Source organism: Physella acuta, unplaced genomic scaffold (assembly GCF_028476545.2).
Source record: "Physella acuta isolate Inbredline_101_S28 unplaced genomic scaffold, ASM2847654v3 ptg000890l, whole genome shotgun sequence".
Classification (NCBI taxonomy): Eukaryota; Metazoa; Mollusca; class Gastropoda; family Physidae; genus Physella; species Physella acuta.
Window position 1 is genome coordinate 969,497 of NW_026732407.1, and position 22,604 is coordinate 992,100.

Sequence of the window (22,604 nt, forward strand, 5' to 3'; positions counted from 1 at the left end):
ATTTGAAGAAGTTTAAGAAGGTCACAGATTTAAGATCAGAATTTATTTTACTGTCACCAGGTGTTTGAATGCTTTATTTATTCTTGAAATTGTCCTGTTTGATACAGTCCTGTACGGGCATGTTTGATATAATTCTGTTTGATATTGTCCTGTTTAACATTGTCCTGTTTTGTAGGATCCTGTTTTATATTGTCCTGTTTGATATTGTCCTGTTTGATATTGCCCTGTTTTGTAGGATCCTGTTTTATATTGTCCTGTTTTGTAGGGTCCTGTTTGATATTGTCCTGTGATATTGTCCTGTTTTGTAGGATCCTGTTTTATATTGTCCTGTTTTGTAGGGTCCTGTTTGATATTGTCCTGTTTTGTAGGGTCCTGTTTGATATTGTCCTGTGATATTGTCCTGTTTTGTAGGATCCTGTTTTATATTGTCCTGTTTTGTAGGGTCCTGTTTGATATTGTCCTGTTTTGTAGGGTCCTGTTTGATATTGTCCTGTGATATTGTCCTATTTTGTAGGATCCTGTTTTATATTGTCCTGTTTGATATTGTCCTGTTTGTTATTGTCCTGTTTTGTAGGATCCTGTTTGATATTGTCCTGTTTTGTAGGGTCCTGTTTGATATTGTCCTGTGATATTGTCCTATTTTGTAGGAACCTGTTTTATATTGTCCTGTTTTTTCCACGGTCCTGTGTTATAAGCTCATGTAACACAGAAGCTAGTCCACTCCAGGTTTATATCAGGCACAGGTTTATATCAGACACAGGTTTAGATGAGGCGCAGGTTTAGTTTTAGACAAGGCTTTGTTTTCCATGCGCTAGCTAAAATTACATCAATGTCAGACTAAAATGCATTTTTTCTTTGCTCAAGCCTTAAACACATCTTGACATTTTCTTGTCCAACACCATTACTGCATGGCATTCAAATCAACTAATCCCCACCCCTAACCCTCACCCCCACAGTCCCCACCCCTAACCCTCACCCCCACACACTTAACACACAGTGCTCATTTAAAATATCTCAATTTACACCATTAAATATTGACGTCTCTGCTCTACATTATAGATCACAAAAAGAGCCAGAACTAGATCATTAGTTGACTCTGAACGGCCCTTTACATAAATAAATATTCTCTCATCTGAAGGCTTAACAACTTATTCCTGATCAGAAGAAAAAAAAATATACATCCAACATATTTTATCACAACTGCAATGCAAATAAAAGTCTTTATTTGTGATGAACAATTATCTTCTAGTAGCGTTCATGATAAAATATTCAAACATCTAGTTCAATTTTTGTACATAATCTCAATGCATACGTTATTTGACGCATATCAGACGACTTAGGTTAAATAGTAGTGTATAAGATATCGGTATTTTACACTGAGTAGTACTCATACAAAAATAAAAACAACTCACAACATTCCGTCTAGACAATACAAAAACAACTCAGTTAATAATATACAGCAACCCACCGAATTCAGTCAAAACAAATGACAACAACAGTCTGTCATGGAAAGGTCTAGACATGTTTTACTTCTTGGGGTCACTCTATCGGTCATGGGGCATCTCCTGCCACGCGCTGCAGTGTAGTCTGGTCATGCGCACTGGAATTATTTCTCCGATATTAAACAGTAATGTAATGACCGACGTGCACAATGATCCAATTTATTGTGTTTATTCTATCTAATTAGAATATATACGGTAAAGGATGAACAAATCCAATCAAAACGATCACTACACACTATAGCGTGTCAAGTATATCAGGTTGCCAGAACAATTTGTTGTCGGCGCGCAAATCGAGGCCAGGGTTGAGGGCTGAAAGATTGAAGCGTTCTAGCGGAATCGTTTTAAAATCGAATTAAGGTCATCGCTTGGTCAGACAGATGGACACGATTTTTAATTGCTTTTTGGTGTTGTTATTGTAAGGCTGGGAAGGATTTGATCTAAATGTTAGCTGAACACATGTTGTTAGAATCACAGTGGAGGGGGGGGGGGTGCCTAATTTAAATGGTGTCTCTGTTGAGTGGTGATTCATGCATGGGGTGACAGATGATGGAGTCAACAATAGGGCGCAGTGTAAGGGAGCGGGCGCGGGTCGTGGGCGCTGATGCGTGAACAATCACGTGATCGTTCTAGCTGATATCGACCGTATAGCAACTCATTAGCTACATATATCATGGCTACATGGGTTATATCCAGACATGGCTACATGGGTTATATCATGTCTACATGGGTTATATCATGGCTACATGGTTTATATCATGGCTACATGGGTTATATCATGGCTACATGGGTTATATCATGGCTACATGGGTTATATCCAGACATGGCTACATGGGTTATATCATGGCTACATGGGTTATATCATGGCTACATGGGTTATATCATGGCTACATGGGTTATATCATGGCTACATGGGTTATATCATGGCTACATGGGTTATATCCAGACATGGCTACATGGGTTATATCCAGACATGGCTACATGGTTTATATCATGGCTACATGGGTTAGATCCAGACATGGCTACATGGGTTATATCATGGCTACGTGGGTTATATCATGGCTACATGGGTTATATCCAGACTTGGCTACATGGGTTATATCATGGCTACGTGGGTTATATCATGGCTACATGGGTTATATCCAGACTTGGCTACATGGGTTATATCCAGACATGGCTACATGGGTTATATCCAGACATGGCTACATGGGTTATATCCAGACATGCTTACATGGGTTATATCCAGACATGGCTACATGGGTTATATCATGGCTACATGGGTTATATCGTTGCTACATGGGTTATATCCAGACATGGCTACATGGGTTATATCGTTGCTACATGGGTTATATCATGGCTACATGGGTTATATCCAGACATGGCTACATGGGTTATATCATGGCTACGTGGGTTATATCATGGCTACATGGGTTATATCCAGACATGGCTACATGGGTTATATCAAGATATGCTTACATGGGTTATATCCACCAATAGCTACATGGATTATATTCACAAGTAGTTACCTGGATTATATCAATGGCTACATGAATATATCCATCAATGGCTACATGAATATATCCACCAGTGGCTACATGGATTATATCCAGACATGGCTACCTGGATTATATCCATCAATAGCTACATAGTTTTCATTCAACTATAAAAATAAACTATGTGAAATCTAATCTTCCCATTAAAAAAAACCAATTGCTTTCTCGCGTCTAAAATCAAACAATTACAATGTTATTTACTTCGACAATGTCTAACTAACGCCGTAAAATTATTGAACTACCCAAAGCTTACAAATGTAACCTCTCCAGCATAACATGTAAACAAAAAGTAATTTCTCTGGCTGAACTTAAATAAGCTTTCTACAAGCCTGCTATTTAGTGCTCAATAATTTTTTTAAAAACTTTATTGACTTTCTTATGCAAGAACTATCTGAATGAATGTCCCAAGGCGGTTCTACCTTTTGTGTGTGTGTGTGTGGGGGGGGGGGGGTATGAAGATGGAATTTTGTTCGGAAAAGCTGTTTGTTTTTATTAAATTTAGATGTAATTGCTTTTTCATCTTACCTTTATTCATTAGTACTTAAATACATGTATAAATACTCAGTATATATATATATATATATATATATATATATATATATATATATATATATATATATATATATATATATATATGTATGTATATACAGACACTCATGGCTGCCATCTGCTGCCACAGATTGAGAACCTCGGATTCCACATTTTTTGTTTGTACTCATGTGTTTTAAATGCTCCCATTAAATCTATTTTTAGCCTCTCCCTTGTCGAGGTGGGTGACAACATTCGAAGTGTGCGTGAGTCACAGCTACTGAATGGGCAGATTACAAGTGGCAGAACTCTGGTAGCGGCACCAAGTCAGCACACAGCAAGTGAGGCCACACCAAGTGATGCCACACCAAGTCAACAGCCACACCAAGTCAACAGCCACTCCAAGTAAACAGCCACACCAAGTCAACAGCCACACTAAGTAAACAGCCACACCAAGTCAACAGCCACACCAAGTCAACAGCCACACCAAGTCAACAGCCACATCAAGACAACAGCCACACTAAGTCAACAGCCACACCAAGACAACAGCCACATCAAGACACCAGCCACATCAAGACAACAGCCACATCAAGACAACAGCCACACCAAGTCAACAGCCACACCAAGTCAGCCCACACCAAGTCAGCCCACACCAAGTCAACAGCCACACCAAGTCAACAGCCACACCAAGTCAGCCCACACCAAGTCAACAGCCACAGCAAGTCAACAGCCACACCAAGACAACAGCCACACCAAGTCAACAGCCACACCAAGTCAACAGCCACACCAAGTCAGCCCACACCAAGTCAACAGCCACAGCAAGTCAACAGCCACACCAAGACAACAGCCACACCAAGTCAACAGCCACACCAAGTCAACAGCCACACCAAGTCAACAGCCACACCAAGTCAACAGCCACACCAAGTCAACAGCCACACCAAGTCAACAGCCACACCAAGTCAACAGCCACACCAAGTCAACAGCCACACCAAGTCAACAGCCACACCAAGTCAACAGCCACACCAAGTCAACAGCCACACCAAGTCAACAACCACACCAAGTCAACAGCCACACCAAGACAACAGCCACACCAAGTCAACAGCCACACCAAGTCAACAGCCACACCAAGTCAACAGCCACACCAAGTCAACAGCCACACCAAGTCAACAGCCACATCAAGACAACAGCCACACTAAGTCAACAGCCACATCAAGACAACAGCCACACCAAGTCAACAGCCACACCAAGTCAACAGCCACACCAAGTCAACAGCCACACCAAGTCAACAGCCACACCAAGTCAACAGCCACACCAAGTCAGCCCACACCAAGTCAACAGCCACACCAAGTCAACAGCCACACCAAGTCAACAGCCACACCAAGTCAACAGCCACACCAAGTCAACAGCCACACCAAGTCAACAGCCACACCAAGGCAACAGCCACACCAAGACAACAGCCACATCAAGACAACAGCCACACCAAGTCAACAGCCACACCAAGACAACAGCCACACCAAGTCAACAGCCACACCAAGTCAACAGCCACACCAAGTCAACAGCCACACCAAGTCAACAGCAACAAAAAGTCAACAGCCACACCAAGTGTGGCCTATGGTCCTCAACAACCACACCAAGTGAGGCCACACCAAGTCAACAGCCACACCAAGTCAGCCCACACCAAGTCAGCCCACACCAAGTCAGCCACACCAAGTCAATAGCCACGCCAAGTTTGGCCATACCAAGTGTGGCCTATGGCCTTCAACAGCCACACCAGTTCTGGCCTATGGCCCGTACTCTCTGCCATTGAAAACACTTTAATACTGGCCACCCACACTCGAAGGAAGGAGTCAATAATCGAATATAAATTGTCGAAATCTGTGTAAAGCACATCGTTACACCTGCTTATACAAGAGTTCAGTCGATATCGATACCGCTAAGTGGGTGAGAATAATGAGAATCGATCCTGCCCTAAAGCGGAGTTAGGATTAGCTTCAGTTTTTGTGATTGTTTTTGTTACTGAAGTCTGCACTTGATTTACATCGGTGGCATTCACTGTTTCGGTAGAATTTGGTACTTTACATAGGTAGCATTTGGTACTTTACATAGGTAGCATTTGGTACTTTACAAAGGTAGCATTTGGTATTAAACATAGGTAGCATTTGGTACTTTACATAGGTAGCATTTGGTACTTTACATTGGTAGAACTTGGCGCTTTACATTGGTAGAATTTGGCGATTTACATTTGGTGCTTTTGATATGTAGCATTTATTGCTTTATATTTGTAGCTTGCGGTGCTTTATATATGTAACATTTGGTACTTTACATAAGTAACATTAAGTACTTTACATATGTAACATTTGGTACTTTAAAGTCGGCAAAATTCGGCAATTTACATTCGTAGTTTTTTTACTTTCGATATACAGTGATCCACTTGGACTTACGAAGCCTGTGGTAACTTAAGTCTTAAACAAAGAATTAAAATATTGACATGATAAATTAGTGAGCTAAGATTTCAGTTAGTTACTAAGGAAACCAACTTCCCCATGAATGTTATTAGCAAATAGCCCAGATTATTCAATACAAAACATAAATTCACAAGAACATAAAACAACCACGTGACCTACATATGTCTGTCCTACACGCGCTTAAATATCTATACGTCACGTGGTGTCTATACCACGCAACTCTACCAGTGAATAAATTTCACGACCTAAGTTTCCAGCGTCCCTTATGGCACACCGCTGTATCGGAGCATTTCAGTGGCCGGGCGTTTTTGATGGCGCTCAGGTTAAGTGGGGGGGGGGGGGGGGTAGTGTTCTAGTGGGGTAATGCTCGGGGGGGGGGGCAGTTCTCTATCAAGTGAGTCACTAATTACAAGTAAATGTCCTGTCTTGTCAGAGAATCCAGACATGTCTATATAAGATGAGTAGTGTCTGTAGTTATGACTCACAACAGTACTCGATATGGGAGTATATCAAAATACTAGCGGGGCGTGGAGTGGAGGTGGAGTGTACGCCCGAGGCTGAGGCGAGTGGTGTATCGTCGTGAGACAGCCTCGAGTGGTTGTTGGGGGTTGGAGTGGTTGTTGGGGGTTGGAGTGTATCGATCAACCCTGTAGGTTGGAGCAGCAGATACGATCATCTTTTAATAGAGCGGTACTTGAGATGTTTTTCTCGTACATCTTCAGTTGACGTTACCTCTTGTATCTGTCATTATCTGACGGTGACTGCTATCTGACAGTAACTACTACATCTATAATTTTTTCAAATATCTGACACTGACTGCTACATCTATATCTGACACTTTTACATCTATAATTTTCTCAAATATCTGACAGTGACTGCTACATCTGCAATCCTCTAATGTATCTGAAACAACAACATCTAGCCTATCCCCTATGGACCGCAGCAAGCCAACCTGACAACCCGACAACCTGACAACCCATCCCATGATAGACGAAGGCTACGCCAGCCCTACTTAAGTTACTAATTAGCCTTAGATTTTTTTTAACCTCGATTTGCCAACTCCAGTTTTTCTTTGGTCGGCAAGGCTAGAGTGTCTGTGGTTGCCGACAAACTTGCTGGGTGTAAACAAACGGCAAGAATCTCCTAGAAGATCTATTTTCAGAGCTTACCACAGTTGGAGCATTTCATGCATTGAATGTAATTAGCGACTCTCATGCATATAAGTGTTTACAGCTCCACCTGTCTCGGAACGTATTCAAAGTCATCATTCATCTACAGGAGTGGCGCAGCTAGGGTTTCTGATTCACAGTCTTTTCAATAGCACACAGACATACACACACAATATATATATATATATATATATATATATATATATATATATATATATATATATATATATATATATACACTATATATATATATTTATATATATATATATATATATATATATATATATATATATATATACATATATATAGTGTGTGTGTGTATACACTAAAACTTAAAACCCCATGTTAAATGATACAACGATAAGACTTTGATGTCTTAGAATTGTTTCTCAGGTTCCAAGTCACACCTTCGCCTGGCACCCTGCCCATTACACCCTGCCGAGTTTCTCTGACAGTTAACCTGTTTGCTGTTTAAACATAAGCAGGTGATAAATGTGACATTGTCACGGCACGCTCGACTAGCGATTGTCACGTGGACAGAGCGGAGCCGTGTGTATCCCCATTAAGGTGTGGTTATCGACCCCGGGGCTGGGGCAAACAGAAAGTTTCCATTGCGTCAAATGTTGGGTGGTAATGGCGGGGATATAAATGTGGCCCTGCCTCGTGAGGGTAAGGCAAATCTCTCATGAGGGCCAGGCAAATCTTGCTTTGATAGGGCTGGTTTATTTCTATCTGGCACAGACGTTGTTGGAGGGGTGGGGGGGGGGGGGTTGTCGTTAGGGAGTTTGTGGGGGAGTCAAGATGGCGAGGGGGGGGGGGGTGTTTATCTTTTGATTGGTGTATGTAGAGCTTTTACGGATTTGCAGGATGGATGGGTCCTCTTTCTTGCGGGGTCGGTGGGTCTTTTTTCAGGGTCGGTGGGTCTTCTTTCAGGGTCGGTGGGTCTTCTTTCAGGGTCGGTGGGTCTTCTTTCAGGGTCGGTGGGTCTTCTTTCAGGGTCGGTGGGTCTTCTTTCAGGGTTGGTGGGTCTTCTTGCGGGTTCGGTGGGTCTTCTTTCAGGGTCGGTGGGTCTTCTTTCTTGCGGGTCGGTGGGTCTTCTTTCTTGCGGGGTCGGTGGGTCTTCTTTCTTGCGGGGTCGGTGGGTCTTCTTGCGGGTTCGGTGGGTCTTCTTTCAGGGTTGGTGGGTCTTCTTTCAGGGTCGGTGGGTCTTCTTGCGAGGTCGGTGGGTCTTCTTTTTTGCGGGGTCGGTGGGTCTTCTTGCGGGTTCGGTGGGTCTTCTTTCAGGGTCGGTGGGTCTTCTTTCAGGGTCGGTGGGTCTTCTTGCGAGGTCGGTGGGTCTTCTTTTTTGCGGGGTCGGTGGGTCTTCTTTTAGGGTCAGTGGGTCTTTTTTCAGGGTCATTACAAGGTCGGCATTGAAGTATTCACGAACTTTCACAACGACTAATATCAGCTTTCTTTGGTGCAACGTATTTTCGTGGGTCGGGGTTTTAAACTGACAAAATATACAGGACTTATATAACTTGCTAAACTTTACTCGCAGTTGAGTCTGAAATTTGTTTGCCTAGCAAATGGATGTTGTAGGTAGTGATTGACACGTGTGTCATAGGTGTTTGTTGTAGCATATCATTAACAGTTAATTAGCATATATTTTTCCATCCATATGTTAACTAGCTGGTTGTATATGAGGTAGAGAATGACGTAACACGGAGCTATCTGTGAGTATGGACTCGTTTGGTCCAGAGGCGTAGCGAGGAGGGGGGGGGGCGGGGGGGGGGCATATGTCCCCGGGCGCCGACCTTAGGGGGGGGGCGCCAAATTGAAAGTTTGAGGGGGGGGGGGGGGTTCAAATGAAAAGTTCGAGGGGGGGGGGTGCAAATCGAAAATTTGCTCCCGAGGGGGGCGCCAAATTGAAAGTATGTCCCCGGGCGCCGGGAAGGGTCGCTACGCCTCTGGTTTGGTCAACTTTTACCAGGAACTTTTCATCACGCGGGAAATGTTTCTAGATATCATTACGCCAAAATTTGATGTGATCATGTGGTGTGTCATTCGACGCTAGATGTCAGCACATGTCAGATAAGCAACAAACCAATGCCATGTCAGCAGAAACAACTTGTTTACAAACACACGATGTCTGACTTTGTCTAACAATGTTGTTGGGATTAATACATAAAGGTGACCACATAGCCACACTGTCCAGGTCAAATAAGGTGTCCACATAGCCACACTGTCCAGGTCAAATAAGGTGACCACATAGCCACACTGTCTAGGTCAAATAAGGTGTCCACATAGCCACACTGTCCAGGTCTAATAAGGTGACCACATAGCCACACTGTCTAGGTCAAATAAGGTGACCACATAGCCACACTGTCAAGGTCAAATAAGGTGTCCACATAGCCACACTGTCTATGTCAAATAAGGTGACCACATAGCCACACTGTCTAGGTCAAATAAGGTGACCACATAGCCACACTGTCAAGGTCAAATAAGGTGTCCACATAGCCACACTGTCTATGTCAAATAAGGTGACCACATAGCCACACTGTCCAGGTCAAATAAGGTGACCACATAGCCACACTTTCTAGGTCAAATAAGGTGACCACATAGCCACACTGTCTAGGTCAAATAAGGTGACCACATAGCCACACTGTCTAGGTCAAATAAGAAGGTGACCACATAGCCACACTGTCCAGGTCAAATAAGGTGACCACATAGCCACACTGTACAGGTCAAATAAGGTGACCACACGTTACATTTTTGACCTATGGCACAATTTCAAGAGGCATATGTGTGTTGCAGTACCAACCGTAAGTAGAATGTATCATTAACTTATATGTGTATACCCTACTAATGAGCAGCACATAGGGGTCAAACAGACATGGACAAGGTCGTATGGAAATCGACAAGGGTCAAATGCAAATGACACGGGGTAGAATGCAAATGGTGGGGGTCGTATGTAAAAGGTCATTTGGCCTCAAGGACAAGTAGCCATCGACATGCGCTGGTTTATCAGCAGACGCCATCATATTGCCTGACATGGGAGCCTCTTTACGATTGGTTAAACATTTTCTTGTTGGAATAAAAGCCAGCTGACGTCACATCCGGTCTGTCGAGCCACGCTCAACTCACTTTTGAGCGCCCAAATGTTTGTTTATATAACATCGACGTATGGTGCATTTGGCTATGTGCTTTCAAGTTTGTATTACGTCATGAATACTCAACAACAACTTACAAAGCTCGCGAAAATGCGTCCTGTTGAAAGGACGTTTGCCCAATATTCTTGATTAATTTTGTAGTGTTGATTATCCTTTCAAGGGCTGTCACAATTACTCCACTGAATGGCTTTATGCTAAGAGCATGGGCTAATTAGCTTGCTCTTTACGGCGGTGCTTTTCTGCTCGTAGCCAACATGTCACAAAAAATGACATGCTTCGTTTTCATTGAAGAATTATGTCAATTTGTGCTTGTCTCTCCAGTGCAGCTAATGGTAGACTTGCCATGCTGGCTGTTTGAAAATTGTCTTTTCACTATAGTTTATGACAAAATTAGTCACGTGACAACATTCTTCTCTGTTTTTGTTTACATTTCAGTGTCATTTAATTGCTTTAGAGCGCGCGTCAGCTGTTTAATGGTGTCATATGGCAGATGTTATAAAAGCATTAAAAGTGTTGGGTTTTATCTGTTTTAGAGGTATATAATTCTTCTAATGTATCTGTTTTTGAGTTTATATCTCTTAGATTGTCATATAAGTTCTATGTTATCGGATCAAGATGTTTATATCAATTTTATTTTGCTAGCTTTAGAGTTATATGTTAGCTGCTTTGGGAGAGGGGGGCATATTTGTTGATTTCCATAGGGACAATCAACATCAGTAAAAAAAATATTTTCAATTATTCTGCTCTGCTGAATTGTTGAGATAAAAATATTTGTCATTAATTTTTTTTATCTACCCTAAATTAGGCCATTGTTACAATTTACACCATGGAACACCTCCATCTTGCTGACCTTGACCTAGACGCTGACCTATATAGTGGTTCGCACTTCCTGTGCGGGAGCGGAGCTTGGAAAAAACAACAATTTTATTGCAAGCAAATGGTGGGGTATATGCCACAACAGTTAAGTCTATCGATTTGTATTGGCGATGTTAGGCCAAGATGGCTGATGTAAGCTTTCATGTCTGTAGAATATGGGTCTCAGTTTCTCATTTAGATAGGTTCAATGTTTCATTAATACAAAAGTGGAGGGAATTTTCAGACCAAGCGACCATTAGAGCAGATGAACTTATTCGCTAAATGAAGATAAAGAATGAGAAGTTCTATATCAAGCCGATTTGTTTTCATATTCTAACCTTTGTTAAGTCCCTATCAGAGTACTCGAACTCGAGACTTTCGGCGTTTTGATAATACGCTCTACCAAACGACCACATGCCCTGTCTTATTTAAACTAAATTAAACAACACTTTTTAAAAAAGTTAGTCGAAATGTGTGGATAGTTGGAGGAGGTGTGGTCAAGTCAGTAGCAGCTTAAACTTGTGGGAGACACGAGACAAATCGAGTAAGCAGATCTGAACCCTACTGTCTTCTTGGTGATTCGCTGGGTAGAAGCGGCAACAGGAAGGTGCTTAGTTGAATGGCGACGCTAGGCAACAACGACACAATAGAATAACGACATAATGGAATAACGACACAAGGGATTAACGATATAATGGATTAATTTATCAATGACACCATGAATTAACAACACAATGTAATAACGACGCAATGGAATAAGGACATAAGGAATAACGACTTAACGGTTTAACGAACTAAGGAAATAACGACACGACGGAATAACGACACGACGGAATAACGACACGACGGAATAACAACACGACGGAATAACCCCAGCGTATACAACAACAACAGTTGGTGTTTAGGCAAACGCTAATTTGATGAGGTGTGGGCAAAAAATAAATAATTAAATAAGTGAGGATTTTTTAAAAAGTTGTATAAAATAAAATCCTAGAAAAGAGTTTTTTAACAATAGATGAGATTAGCAAGCAATTTACTGGAGTAGTTTGATCGTATTGTTATTTTATTGGAAGATAATGTGCTATTGGGATAATATTTACGCCGCATAGATTCTTGAGATAAGGCAGTCAGAGAGAGAGAGAGAGGCTGAGCTATGAATGTGTGGGACCTCACAGAAACGTGAGGGACCTTACACACATGTTTGGGACCTTACATACACATGTGTGTGGGACCTTACATACATGTGTGGGATCTTACACACTCAGATATGTTAGACTTAATATTCAGTGATGAGATTAACCGATAATATAAACTAAATTTCGTTAGGGTGTGAGTGTGTGGGATGTGAATGTGTGGAGGTGAGGGTGTGGGATGTGAATGTGGAAGTGTGAAGTCTATGTGTGGCATGCCGTTGAAAGGGTTGGTCAACTACATCAGGTTGGCAGAGGTTGGCATAGTTGAATGTATTGGAGTAAATAAATTTATAGGTTGGCATAGTTGAATGTATTGGATGAAATAAATTTATAGGTTGGCAGAGGTTGGCATAGTCTAATGTATTGGATATAAATAGATTTATTTCCATTGCGTGACGCCCGTACCCATCACGTGCACGCCCGAGGAGGAGACGCTAGAGCGCGTGTCCATCCATCCAGGTCGGGTGAGTACACTATAACCCCACCCCCGGGCATCTGACAGGCATGGCCGGCCTCCCGCTGCCGATAAGGGAGAGATACTTTCATACAGAGATAGATTCTACGTTCATAGTTCCAATACAATATGGCTGCCACATCACGTGTTATCGTGGTCAGATAGTGCCCCCTGGCGGTGGGGTTTTATTGCTGCCTGATTAGGGTGGGGGGGGGGGGCGATAAGGTATGCTGACACGTGCTTCACACCCCCGGGACTGGGCATCGTGTGCCGTTATTGGTTGGATTATATGAACTCCTGTACCTACCAAAATAGTTTTGACCTTCCGTATTGACCTTCAATCATTCACCTACCGTTATGACCTTCGGTCATTGACCTATCGTCAAGACCTTCTAATAATACTATGACCGACTAATACCACGCGATACTTAGAAGACCTACGGTGTTGACTAATGACAGTAATTACCATCTACAATATTGACCTTAAGGCAGAGGCGTAGCGAGGGGGGGCGGGGGGGACATATGTCCCCGGGCGCCGACCTTAGGGGGGGGCGCCAAATTGACAGTTTGAGGGGGGGTGCAAATGAAAAGTTCGAGGGGGGGTGCAAATCGAAAATTTGCTCCCGAGGGGGGCGCCAAATTGAAAGTATGTCCCCAGGCGCCGGGAAGGGTCGCTACGCCTCTGCCTTAAGGCATCAATATTTATATGACCTATATATGACCTACACAAATGACCTTGTCAGGTTATCATGACACTACAATATTTAAAAAAAATATTTTGTGACACGCCAAGCTAAAGCAATAATGTAATTAGGCGTCCCGTAAAACAATTAAAATAATGATCTTAAAACTCGAAAAAGGATTGTTAACTTTTTTCGGGAAATTAATTACGAAGCTTGTTGTCTTCTTAATTAAAACAAATGGGCAGATAGCTGGCAGTAATATAGCTGGGAGTGACGGGGTGGGGGGCGTGGGAGGCTGGTCGCAAGGGGTGGGGGATGGGCATGGTGGCAGGGGGGTGGCTGGGAGGATGGAATAGGGTAGGGGTTGGGAGGGTAGATAGGTGTGGTGGCAGGGAGGGTAACTGGGGGGGTGGGGTGGCATAGAGTGTTGATTAATACAAATACAAGAATATAGAAAATGTAAGGAAAAACGTGTAAAATAAAAACATGGCCGTTATTGCATTAAAAAAATGGCCGCTGTTGTATTAAAAAAACATGGCCGCTGCTATATTAAAAAAACATGGCCGCTGCTATATTAAAAAAACATGGCCGCTGCTATAATGGCCGCTGCTATATTAAAAAAACATGGCTGATGTTGTATTAAAAAAAAGATGGCCGCTGTTTTATTTACGGATTACACGACGCTGACCTCGTCTGTAAATTAAGACGCCATTTTGTCTGACGCGGCGTCTAGTCCATTGACGACGGCAAAAAATGAAGCACCCATCAAAAGCGGGTCTTCATTTCCTTTATTGATATATAATCTTATTTTTAGTGCCTTCATTTCGGCCTGTCTGTCCGCGGTCTATTTTTAGCAAGGTCTGTGTAGAGATGACGTCAGAATTCAATGGGATTTCCTGACACTAATTTTATACACGTCACTAATCACAGACTTTTAGTGGCTAAGCGACAATTGCGTCATCGTCCATGGTTAATTGATTTCCTAATTGATGAGGTTAAGCAGACGATTTAAAGAACACGTGAGAATTGAGGGCAGCCATCTTGTTCTCACCAATATTGTCTTTCCTGAAGGAGAGTTTGGTATCGATTCGTTTTGGGCTATTGCACAGCAGCACGATCTAAAAGGGAATCGATTCTTAGGTCTCGAGGGATACAAGTAGTGGCTGGGGCCAAACTGAGTTAAATATTTGACTGGTAGTTACATGAAATATTTGGTAGTTACATGAAATATTTGGTAGTAGCATAACATATTTGGTAGTTACATGAAATATTTGGTAGTTACATAAATATTTGGTAGTTACATAAATATTTGGTAGTTACATAAATATTTGGTTGTTACATGAAATAATTGGTAGTTGCATGAAATATTTGGTAGTTACATGAACCATTTGACTGTTAGTTACATGAAATATTTGACTGGTAGTTTCATGAAATTTTTGGTAGTTACATGAAATATTTGACTGGTAGTTTCATGAAATATTTGGTAGTTACATGAGATTTGTGGTAGTTACATGAAATTTATCACTGAACTATTTGAGTGAATACCAGATCTACTCTACTCTGTCCCTGTATGTCCTAACATAGCAAGCTGCGTTAGTGCCCCTGTTGAGACGTTGGTTTAAAAATGTCACGTGATCGCTGGTGTCACTCCAACACTTCCCCCACCCAGGGGAAATATCGCTGACTTACTAGAACACCTTAGACAGACTGGTGGACATTTGTAGGGACATTCTCTTTGACATTCTCTTCGACATTCTCTTCGACATTCTCTTCGACATTCTCTTCGACATTCTCTTCGACATTCTCTTCGACATTCTCTTCGACATTCTCTTCGACATTCTCTTCGACATTCTCTTCGACATTCTCTTCGACATTCTCTTCGACATTCTCTTCGACATTCTATTGGACATTCTATTGGACATTCTATTGGACATTCTATTGGACATTCTCTTCGACATTCTCTTCGACATTCTCTTCGACATTCTCTTCGACATTCTCTTCGACATTCTCTTCGACATTCTCTTCGACATTCTCTTCGACATTCTCTTCGACATTCTCTTCGACATTCTCTTCGACATTCTCTTCGACATTCTCTTCGACATTCTATTGGACATTCTATTGGACATTCTATTGGACATTCTATTGGACATTCTATTGGACATTTACTTGTACAATCACATACATTTCATTAAATACTTATTGAATTTTCTTCATGAATCCTTTAAGCCATTTCGATATCAAGTATTAAATTGGACATTTTACTTGAATTACTTTTGTAAATATTAATAGACGTTGTTCTCTATACACTGCAGGTTATTTTCTTAAGAACTATGCTCGACCACAGACAAGATATTACCCTCTTAGTTTTCATCAAACTATTTACTGTTACATACTAATACATTAAATAACCTAATGTTACATACTAATATATTAAACTACCTAATGTTACAAACAAATACAATCGACTAACATGCTAATGTTTTGTGCCCATTTAAGTGATGTAACCTGCAGTTATTCAACAATTCCAGAATTCTAGTACTATGAGAAAGACCTGTTTTTATACGATCGCTTAAATTTGTTCGCTTAACTGTATAGGCAGCCGATTCAAGCAAAAGTATACAAAACGTAAATCATACTTTGTTAGTGTGAGATTTCGGTTTGATCAATAGACCACGTGACCTTGAGAACACAATACAACCAATCAATACAGGACGCTTTCTTCGACACTCGTGCTTGTAAGACGTTTTGTTCAAACCTCGGTTGATCGAACAAATTTAAGCTGTCGTTTACATACACGTATTTCTGTACATACACGCATAGTACATCTACACATACACATTTTTATGTACATTCGAGTATATTTGAGTACATCTAAACATAAAGTTATATTAATGTACATACATGTATTTTGCAGTATATCACATGTCTGTATATACACTCATATATCAGCCCATATAAACACATTTATGTACATTGGTGCACATTTCAGTAAATCTATACACATTTCACAATTGACAGTTTGGTACACAGATAAATATATTCATTTGGGTATCCACATTCTGCTATATACCCACATTTTTTCTATATACCCCCAAATATTGCTACATATAGAAAATAGCCACATAGGCCTATAGTGTTTTCTTTACTTTGTCCAATATTGCAATCAAATGACACGCATATTTAGCTCCACAAATAGCGCCGCCGAGTAATCGTATTTGTACCAAATTTACATTAGGTTTACAAACATTGGATTCGATTATTTTTATTGTGTGATTAACACAGATAGTCTAGACGTTTCCTTGGCACCGAGATATTGTACATTCTGGAAAGGTCAGAATCTGGACGAATCACTTTTGTCTACTGGCGATGGAAAGGTCATCAACTTAATGTATACGTACTGCAAAAATGTGACAGTTTATGATTATGTTTCACCATTAGTCACCTGTTTCACCATATCTCCTCTAAAGTCACCTTGTCTCACCATGTCTCCTCTTGAGTCACCATGTCTCACCCCATCTCACCATGGCTATCACCAATGGTGTAGCTGATTACCTCACCCATACGAACACTTAGTGTGAGATGGACACAACAGTCTACATGTATCACCATGGTAACGTTTTCACAATCATATCTCAACGACAATCATATTTGATTGTCGACCCACAATCACTTCAAACAAACAGCCTACAATCATATCTCAACGACACTCCACAATCATATCCGATTGACATTCCACAATCATACCTAATAGACATCGTACAATCATTTATAACAGACAACCTACAATCACACCTAAATGTCACTCCATAATCAAGTCTAACAGTAAACCTACAACAATATCTAGCCGATATTTCACAAGCAAATTCAGCTGCTTTAAGTAGTATCACTACAATAATCAACCTTTACGCTGAAAAGTTCGTAATAAAAACCGTGTAACTATAAACGTTTCATAATATTTAAAAAAATCACCCAAACAAATTAGATATTGAATTACTAATGTACCACACTGACCTATACCAAGTCCCGCCTCCCGCGTAGGTTGATTTGTTTAGCTCGCAGACTTGAGTTCAACAATATAAACAGATCTGTGTGAAAACAAAACAACAGCATACGATAATGATTTCACCAACTGATTTATTTATAAATGTTGATTTAAGTAAGAATTGGCAACTGAAAACAATCGTCGCTTAAATATGTTAGCCATTTTACGAGAAAGTTTGTATTATTTTATTTTTTCAGTGCATTATATATTTTTTAATTATTAAATTTTGTTGATATTTGTTTTATTTTCTACTTTTAGTGATTATGAATTTTAAATGTAAAATAATAAGTCTATATCTTAGTTAAAAGGAATGATGTTTAAAGAAAAATACTTTTATTCTTTATGGAGTTTACACCAAGTAAGACTAAAAAAATGTGTTTTAAAACTCAAAGGTAGCTTGCAAGTTCTTAAAAACAACTAGAATACCCGTCATCCGTTGGATAACTGTGGGTTTCGGGGGTCATCCATCAAAAAACATCACGTCTGTCACTCAGAGGCATAGCGAGCCTTCCCGGCGCCCGGGGACAAACTTTTCGATTTTAACCCCCCCCCCCAAGATTTCGATTTTCAACCCCCCCCCCCTCAAACTTTTGATGTGCACCCCCCCCCACTCAAACTTTCGATTTGAACCCCCCTCAACCTTTCAATTTATTTTTCCAGACCATTTTGGCGCCCCAACATATGTCCCCCCGCCCCCCCCCCTTCCCCCCTCCACCTCCCCCCGCCTCCCCTTCCCCCCCCCCCCCCCCGCCTCCCCTCCCGCCCCCCCCCCCCTCCTCGCTACGCTACTGCAGTGTCACTTATCGTCACAAAAAACAGACCCCACATTCAAAAATATGTTTCTTATCTTTTAAAAACACCGAAAACACCGATTTCGGACTATCCCTTCATATACTGACGTCACATGTGACCTACTCAACTCTACTTCACCTGCCCAGTGTCCCGCCAAGTCTCAGACAACATGTTTCTATCGTTTAAAAAACGATTCCAGCCGAGCATGTCTCTGACCACACTATCCTTTCATATGCTTAGGACAAAGAAACAGATGAACTCTACTTCACCTGCCCTGTATCCTGGCAAGTTCAGATAGGCAACTTTATCATTCACATCTAAAAAAAAAATTGAAAAAAAATATCATTGACATATTGGTCTAGAACCTGTGCCACCCGAATGAGAGCGGGCTACGCTACCAACTTAGCTATTTACTCGTGACGTCACAAATGAATTTTTATACTATACTTTTGAGTCTCCGCGCATAGATCTAGATATTAGGCTAGTAGTAGTAACTTTCAAATTAAATTTAATCTTAAATTAGACAAACAAAGATTTATATAAAATAAAGAAGTTCTGAAATTAGCTAGATCTAGATAATTCTATCTAGATCTATATTCTACGACTCGCTTGCTTAGGTCTTAAGTTTAGTTTTTCTTGCTAGATCTAGATCTAATCATTAGCTACGCTGATAGGCCCGGAGCGAGCATTTCAAAATTACCATATTCCAAACAAAGATTTATATAAAATAATAAAGGTCTAAGATAGTTTAGTATATAGAAAATCATTATTATCTAAATCTAGATAGAATTATCTATATTTTAGATATACGACTGAGCTATATCTAGAGTTTACGTCTATAATTTTGCACACTTAGTGGTATAGAAGCCGCGTATGAATCTTAAGCTACGCAAATAGATCTAGGTCCTGACTCCAGCACTTCAAAATTTGCATAGGGGCCTAGTCAAAACAAAGATTTATACAAAACAATAAAGGTCTAAAATATTTCGAAGTGTCTACTCGGAATAAGATTTTTCGGCAAAAGATAGTTCTGCGCATGCGCAGTGACCTATGGCTAGGGTTAGGGCTAGAATGAGGGTTAGGGATAGGATTAGGGATAGGGTTAGGGATAGGATTAGGGCTAGGGTTAGGATTAGGGATAGGGTTAAGGATAGGATTAGGGTTGGTATTAGGGTTCTGGTTGGTATTAGGGTTCTGCGGTTGTAAACACACGCATGCGCAGTACCATCGAAAACATCGCCGCTAAGTCGTAGTTTCTCTCCATTGCGCATGCGTATCACATGCGTATCTTATTCCGACTAGAATCGGCCAAAATATTTTAGTATATAGAAACTCATTATTATCTAAATCTAGATAGAATTATCTATATTCTAGATCTACGACTGGTTTGCTTAAGTCTCGTTTCTTTTTTGGTTTGTATTAAGATCTATAACTAATAAATTTTTGATTTGACCTAGATTTAGATTCTAGATCTAGATCTATAAATAAATAACTTACTTGGACAGATTGTAGATCTAGAGAAATTTATTGTAAAACTAAATGAAAAAAGACAGTTGAAAATTGATATAAGTGTTGGAACGTAATAAATACAGCAAACGGACGTATTGTTAAAGTTATGACCGACAGAAAATTAGATTTGATTTGACCTAGATCTAGATCTAGATCTATAAATAACTTTCCTTCGACAGCTGATCTTTAGATCTAGAGAAATTTATTGTAAAACTAAATGAAAAAAGACAGTTTAAAATTGATATAAGTGTTGGAACGTAATAAATACAGCAAACGGCCGTATTGTTTAAGTTATAGCCGGCAGAAAATTAGCTTTGTAACGCGTGAAACTTTTGAATGGGCCACAAAGTCTATGATGGGGTCCGCCATTTTTATTGTACCAAAAATGTAAACACATCAAGGGACGTCACTATCCCCACAAAGTTTATTCAAAGTATTAACATTTTTAAAAAAATACGGTTAATTTAACTATGAATAAATCAATAAATTAATTAACGTCTTTAAATAAATTTGTGATTAACAGTCTGTCTTAAAACAAAATTGTTTCTCTACCTACATACTATTTTACAGCTTTCCACGATGAGTGCAACCATGCGAGATAGTCGATCAGGCAAACAAACAAACAAAAAAAACAAATAAATATTCAAACATGTAAACAAACTTGACTTTTAGTAGTATATAGATTATCTGCCTATTGTTAGTCTATAGCCGAATCTCAAAATGAAAGTGATTGGACCAGCGATACTTAGTACAGCTGCGATACCGACTACACCTACGATACCACAAGTATCGATACTTGCTCCTACCTGATATGAAGTCAGCCACACGTGAAGTAGTAAACCAAGCATCCAGTGCAACACCGTCAGCTCTAGGTGAGCAGTCACTTGGGCTGGCTCACGTGTCGGGTTCTGTAGCTCGTATATCAGGTTCCCCCCCACTTTAGTGCTAGATAAATAATACTAGAGGCTTGTAACGTCTTGGTCTTCCACAGACAACTCACTGATAAGAAAATCTTTCCTTGTTGTCCAGGCATATCTCCAGTATGTAATTTGGATAGAGGAAAAAAAAACAACTAAAAACTGTCAAAGAAACACACTTTCTTATAAGAAAAATAACTTTCACATAGATAATTAGCTCATACACAAAAAAACCCAACTCAAAATAGATTAATTTTACAAAGACATACACATACACGCAAAAACACATACATCTACACACGTCAAGAAACACACACACTTAATAGACTAGCTTTCAAACTAGCTAACACGAAAAATGCTATCTCTTTCATACTTGACTCCCCCACTATCGTCCCACCCCCACACACTCCCCACACAGATTTTTACCTCCAGTCTGACAGGTCAGCGTAATTGAAGTCGGTGACATTCTCACTGCCCGACCACAGTGCCCTCCCTAAATGCCCCGCCACAATGCCCTACCTAAATGCCCCGCCACAATGCCCTCTCTAAATGCCCCGTCACAATGCCCTCCCTAAATGCCCCGCACAATGCCCTCTCTAAATGCCCCACCACAATGCCCTCCTTAAAAGCCCCGCCACAATGCCCTACCTAAATGCCTCGCCACAATGCCCTCTCTAAATGCCCCGCCACAATAACCTCTCTAAATGCCCCGCCACAATGCCCTACCTAAATGCCCCACCACAATGCCCTCCTTAAAAGCCCCAACACAATGCCCTACCTAAATGCCCCGCCACAATGCCCTACCTAAATGCCCCACCACAATGCCCTCCTTAAAAGCCCCAACACAATGCCCTCCTTAAAAGCCCCGCCACAATGCCCTACCTAAATGCCCCGCCACAATGCCCTACCTAAACGCCCCACCACAATGCCCTCCTTAAAAGCCCCAACACAATGCCCTCCTTAAAAGCCCCAACACAATGCCCTCCTTAAAAGCCCCGCCACATCTCCTACCTAAATGCCCCGCCACAATGCCCTACCTAAATGCCCCGCCACAATGCCCTACCTAAATGCCCCACCACAATGCCCTCCTTAAAAGCCCCAACACAATGCCCTACCTAAATGCCCCGCCACAATGCCCTACCTAAATGCCCCACCACAATGCCCTCCTTAAAAGCCCCAACACAATGCCCTACCTAAATGCCCCGCCACAATGCCCTACCTAAATGCCCCACCACAATGCCCTCCTTAAAAGCCCCAACACAATGCCCTACCTAAATGCCCCGCCACAATGCCCTACCTAAATGCCCCACCACAATGCCCTCCTTAAAAGCCCCGCCACAATGCCCTACCTAAATGCCCCGCCACAATGCCCTACCTAAATGCCTTGCCCTCCTTAAAAGCCCCACCACAATGCCCTCCTTAAAAGCCCCGCCACAATGCCCTACCTAAATGCCCCGCCACAATGCCCTCTCTAAATGCCCCGCCACAATAACCTCTCTAAATGCCCCGCCACAATGCCCTACCTAAATGCCCCGCCACAATGCCCTACCTAAATGCCCCACCACAATGCCCTCCTTAAAAGCCCCAACACAATGCCCTACCTAAATGCCCCGCCACAATGCCCTACCTAAATGCCCCACCACAATGCCCTCCTTAAAAGCCCCAACACAATGCCCTACCTAAATGCCCCGCCACAATGCCCTACCTAAATGCCCCACCACAATGCTCTCCTTAAAAGCCCCGCCACAATGCCCTACCTAAATGCCCCGCCACAATGCCCTACCTAAATGCCC

At 41.4% G+C, this 22,604-nt stretch overlaps 1 protein-coding gene across 1 annotated transcript; it reads right to left on the reverse strand.

Moving 5' to 3' along the window:
* Nucleotides 1–8,066: 8,066 nt before the first annotated feature.
* Nucleotides 8,067–17,112, reverse strand: LOC131952769 (serine/arginine repetitive matrix protein 1-like). Its single transcript, XM_059315592.1, has 3 exons — nucleotides 17,073–17,112; nucleotides 15,260–15,702; nucleotides 8,067–8,579 (listed from the first exon to the last, which is right to left on the reverse strand). The coding sequence occupies exons 1-3, from the start codon at nucleotides 17,110–17,112 to the stop codon at nucleotides 8,067–8,069; spliced, it is 996 nt and encodes a 331-aa protein (XP_059171575.1).
* Nucleotides 17,113–22,604: the final 5,492 nt, after the last annotated feature.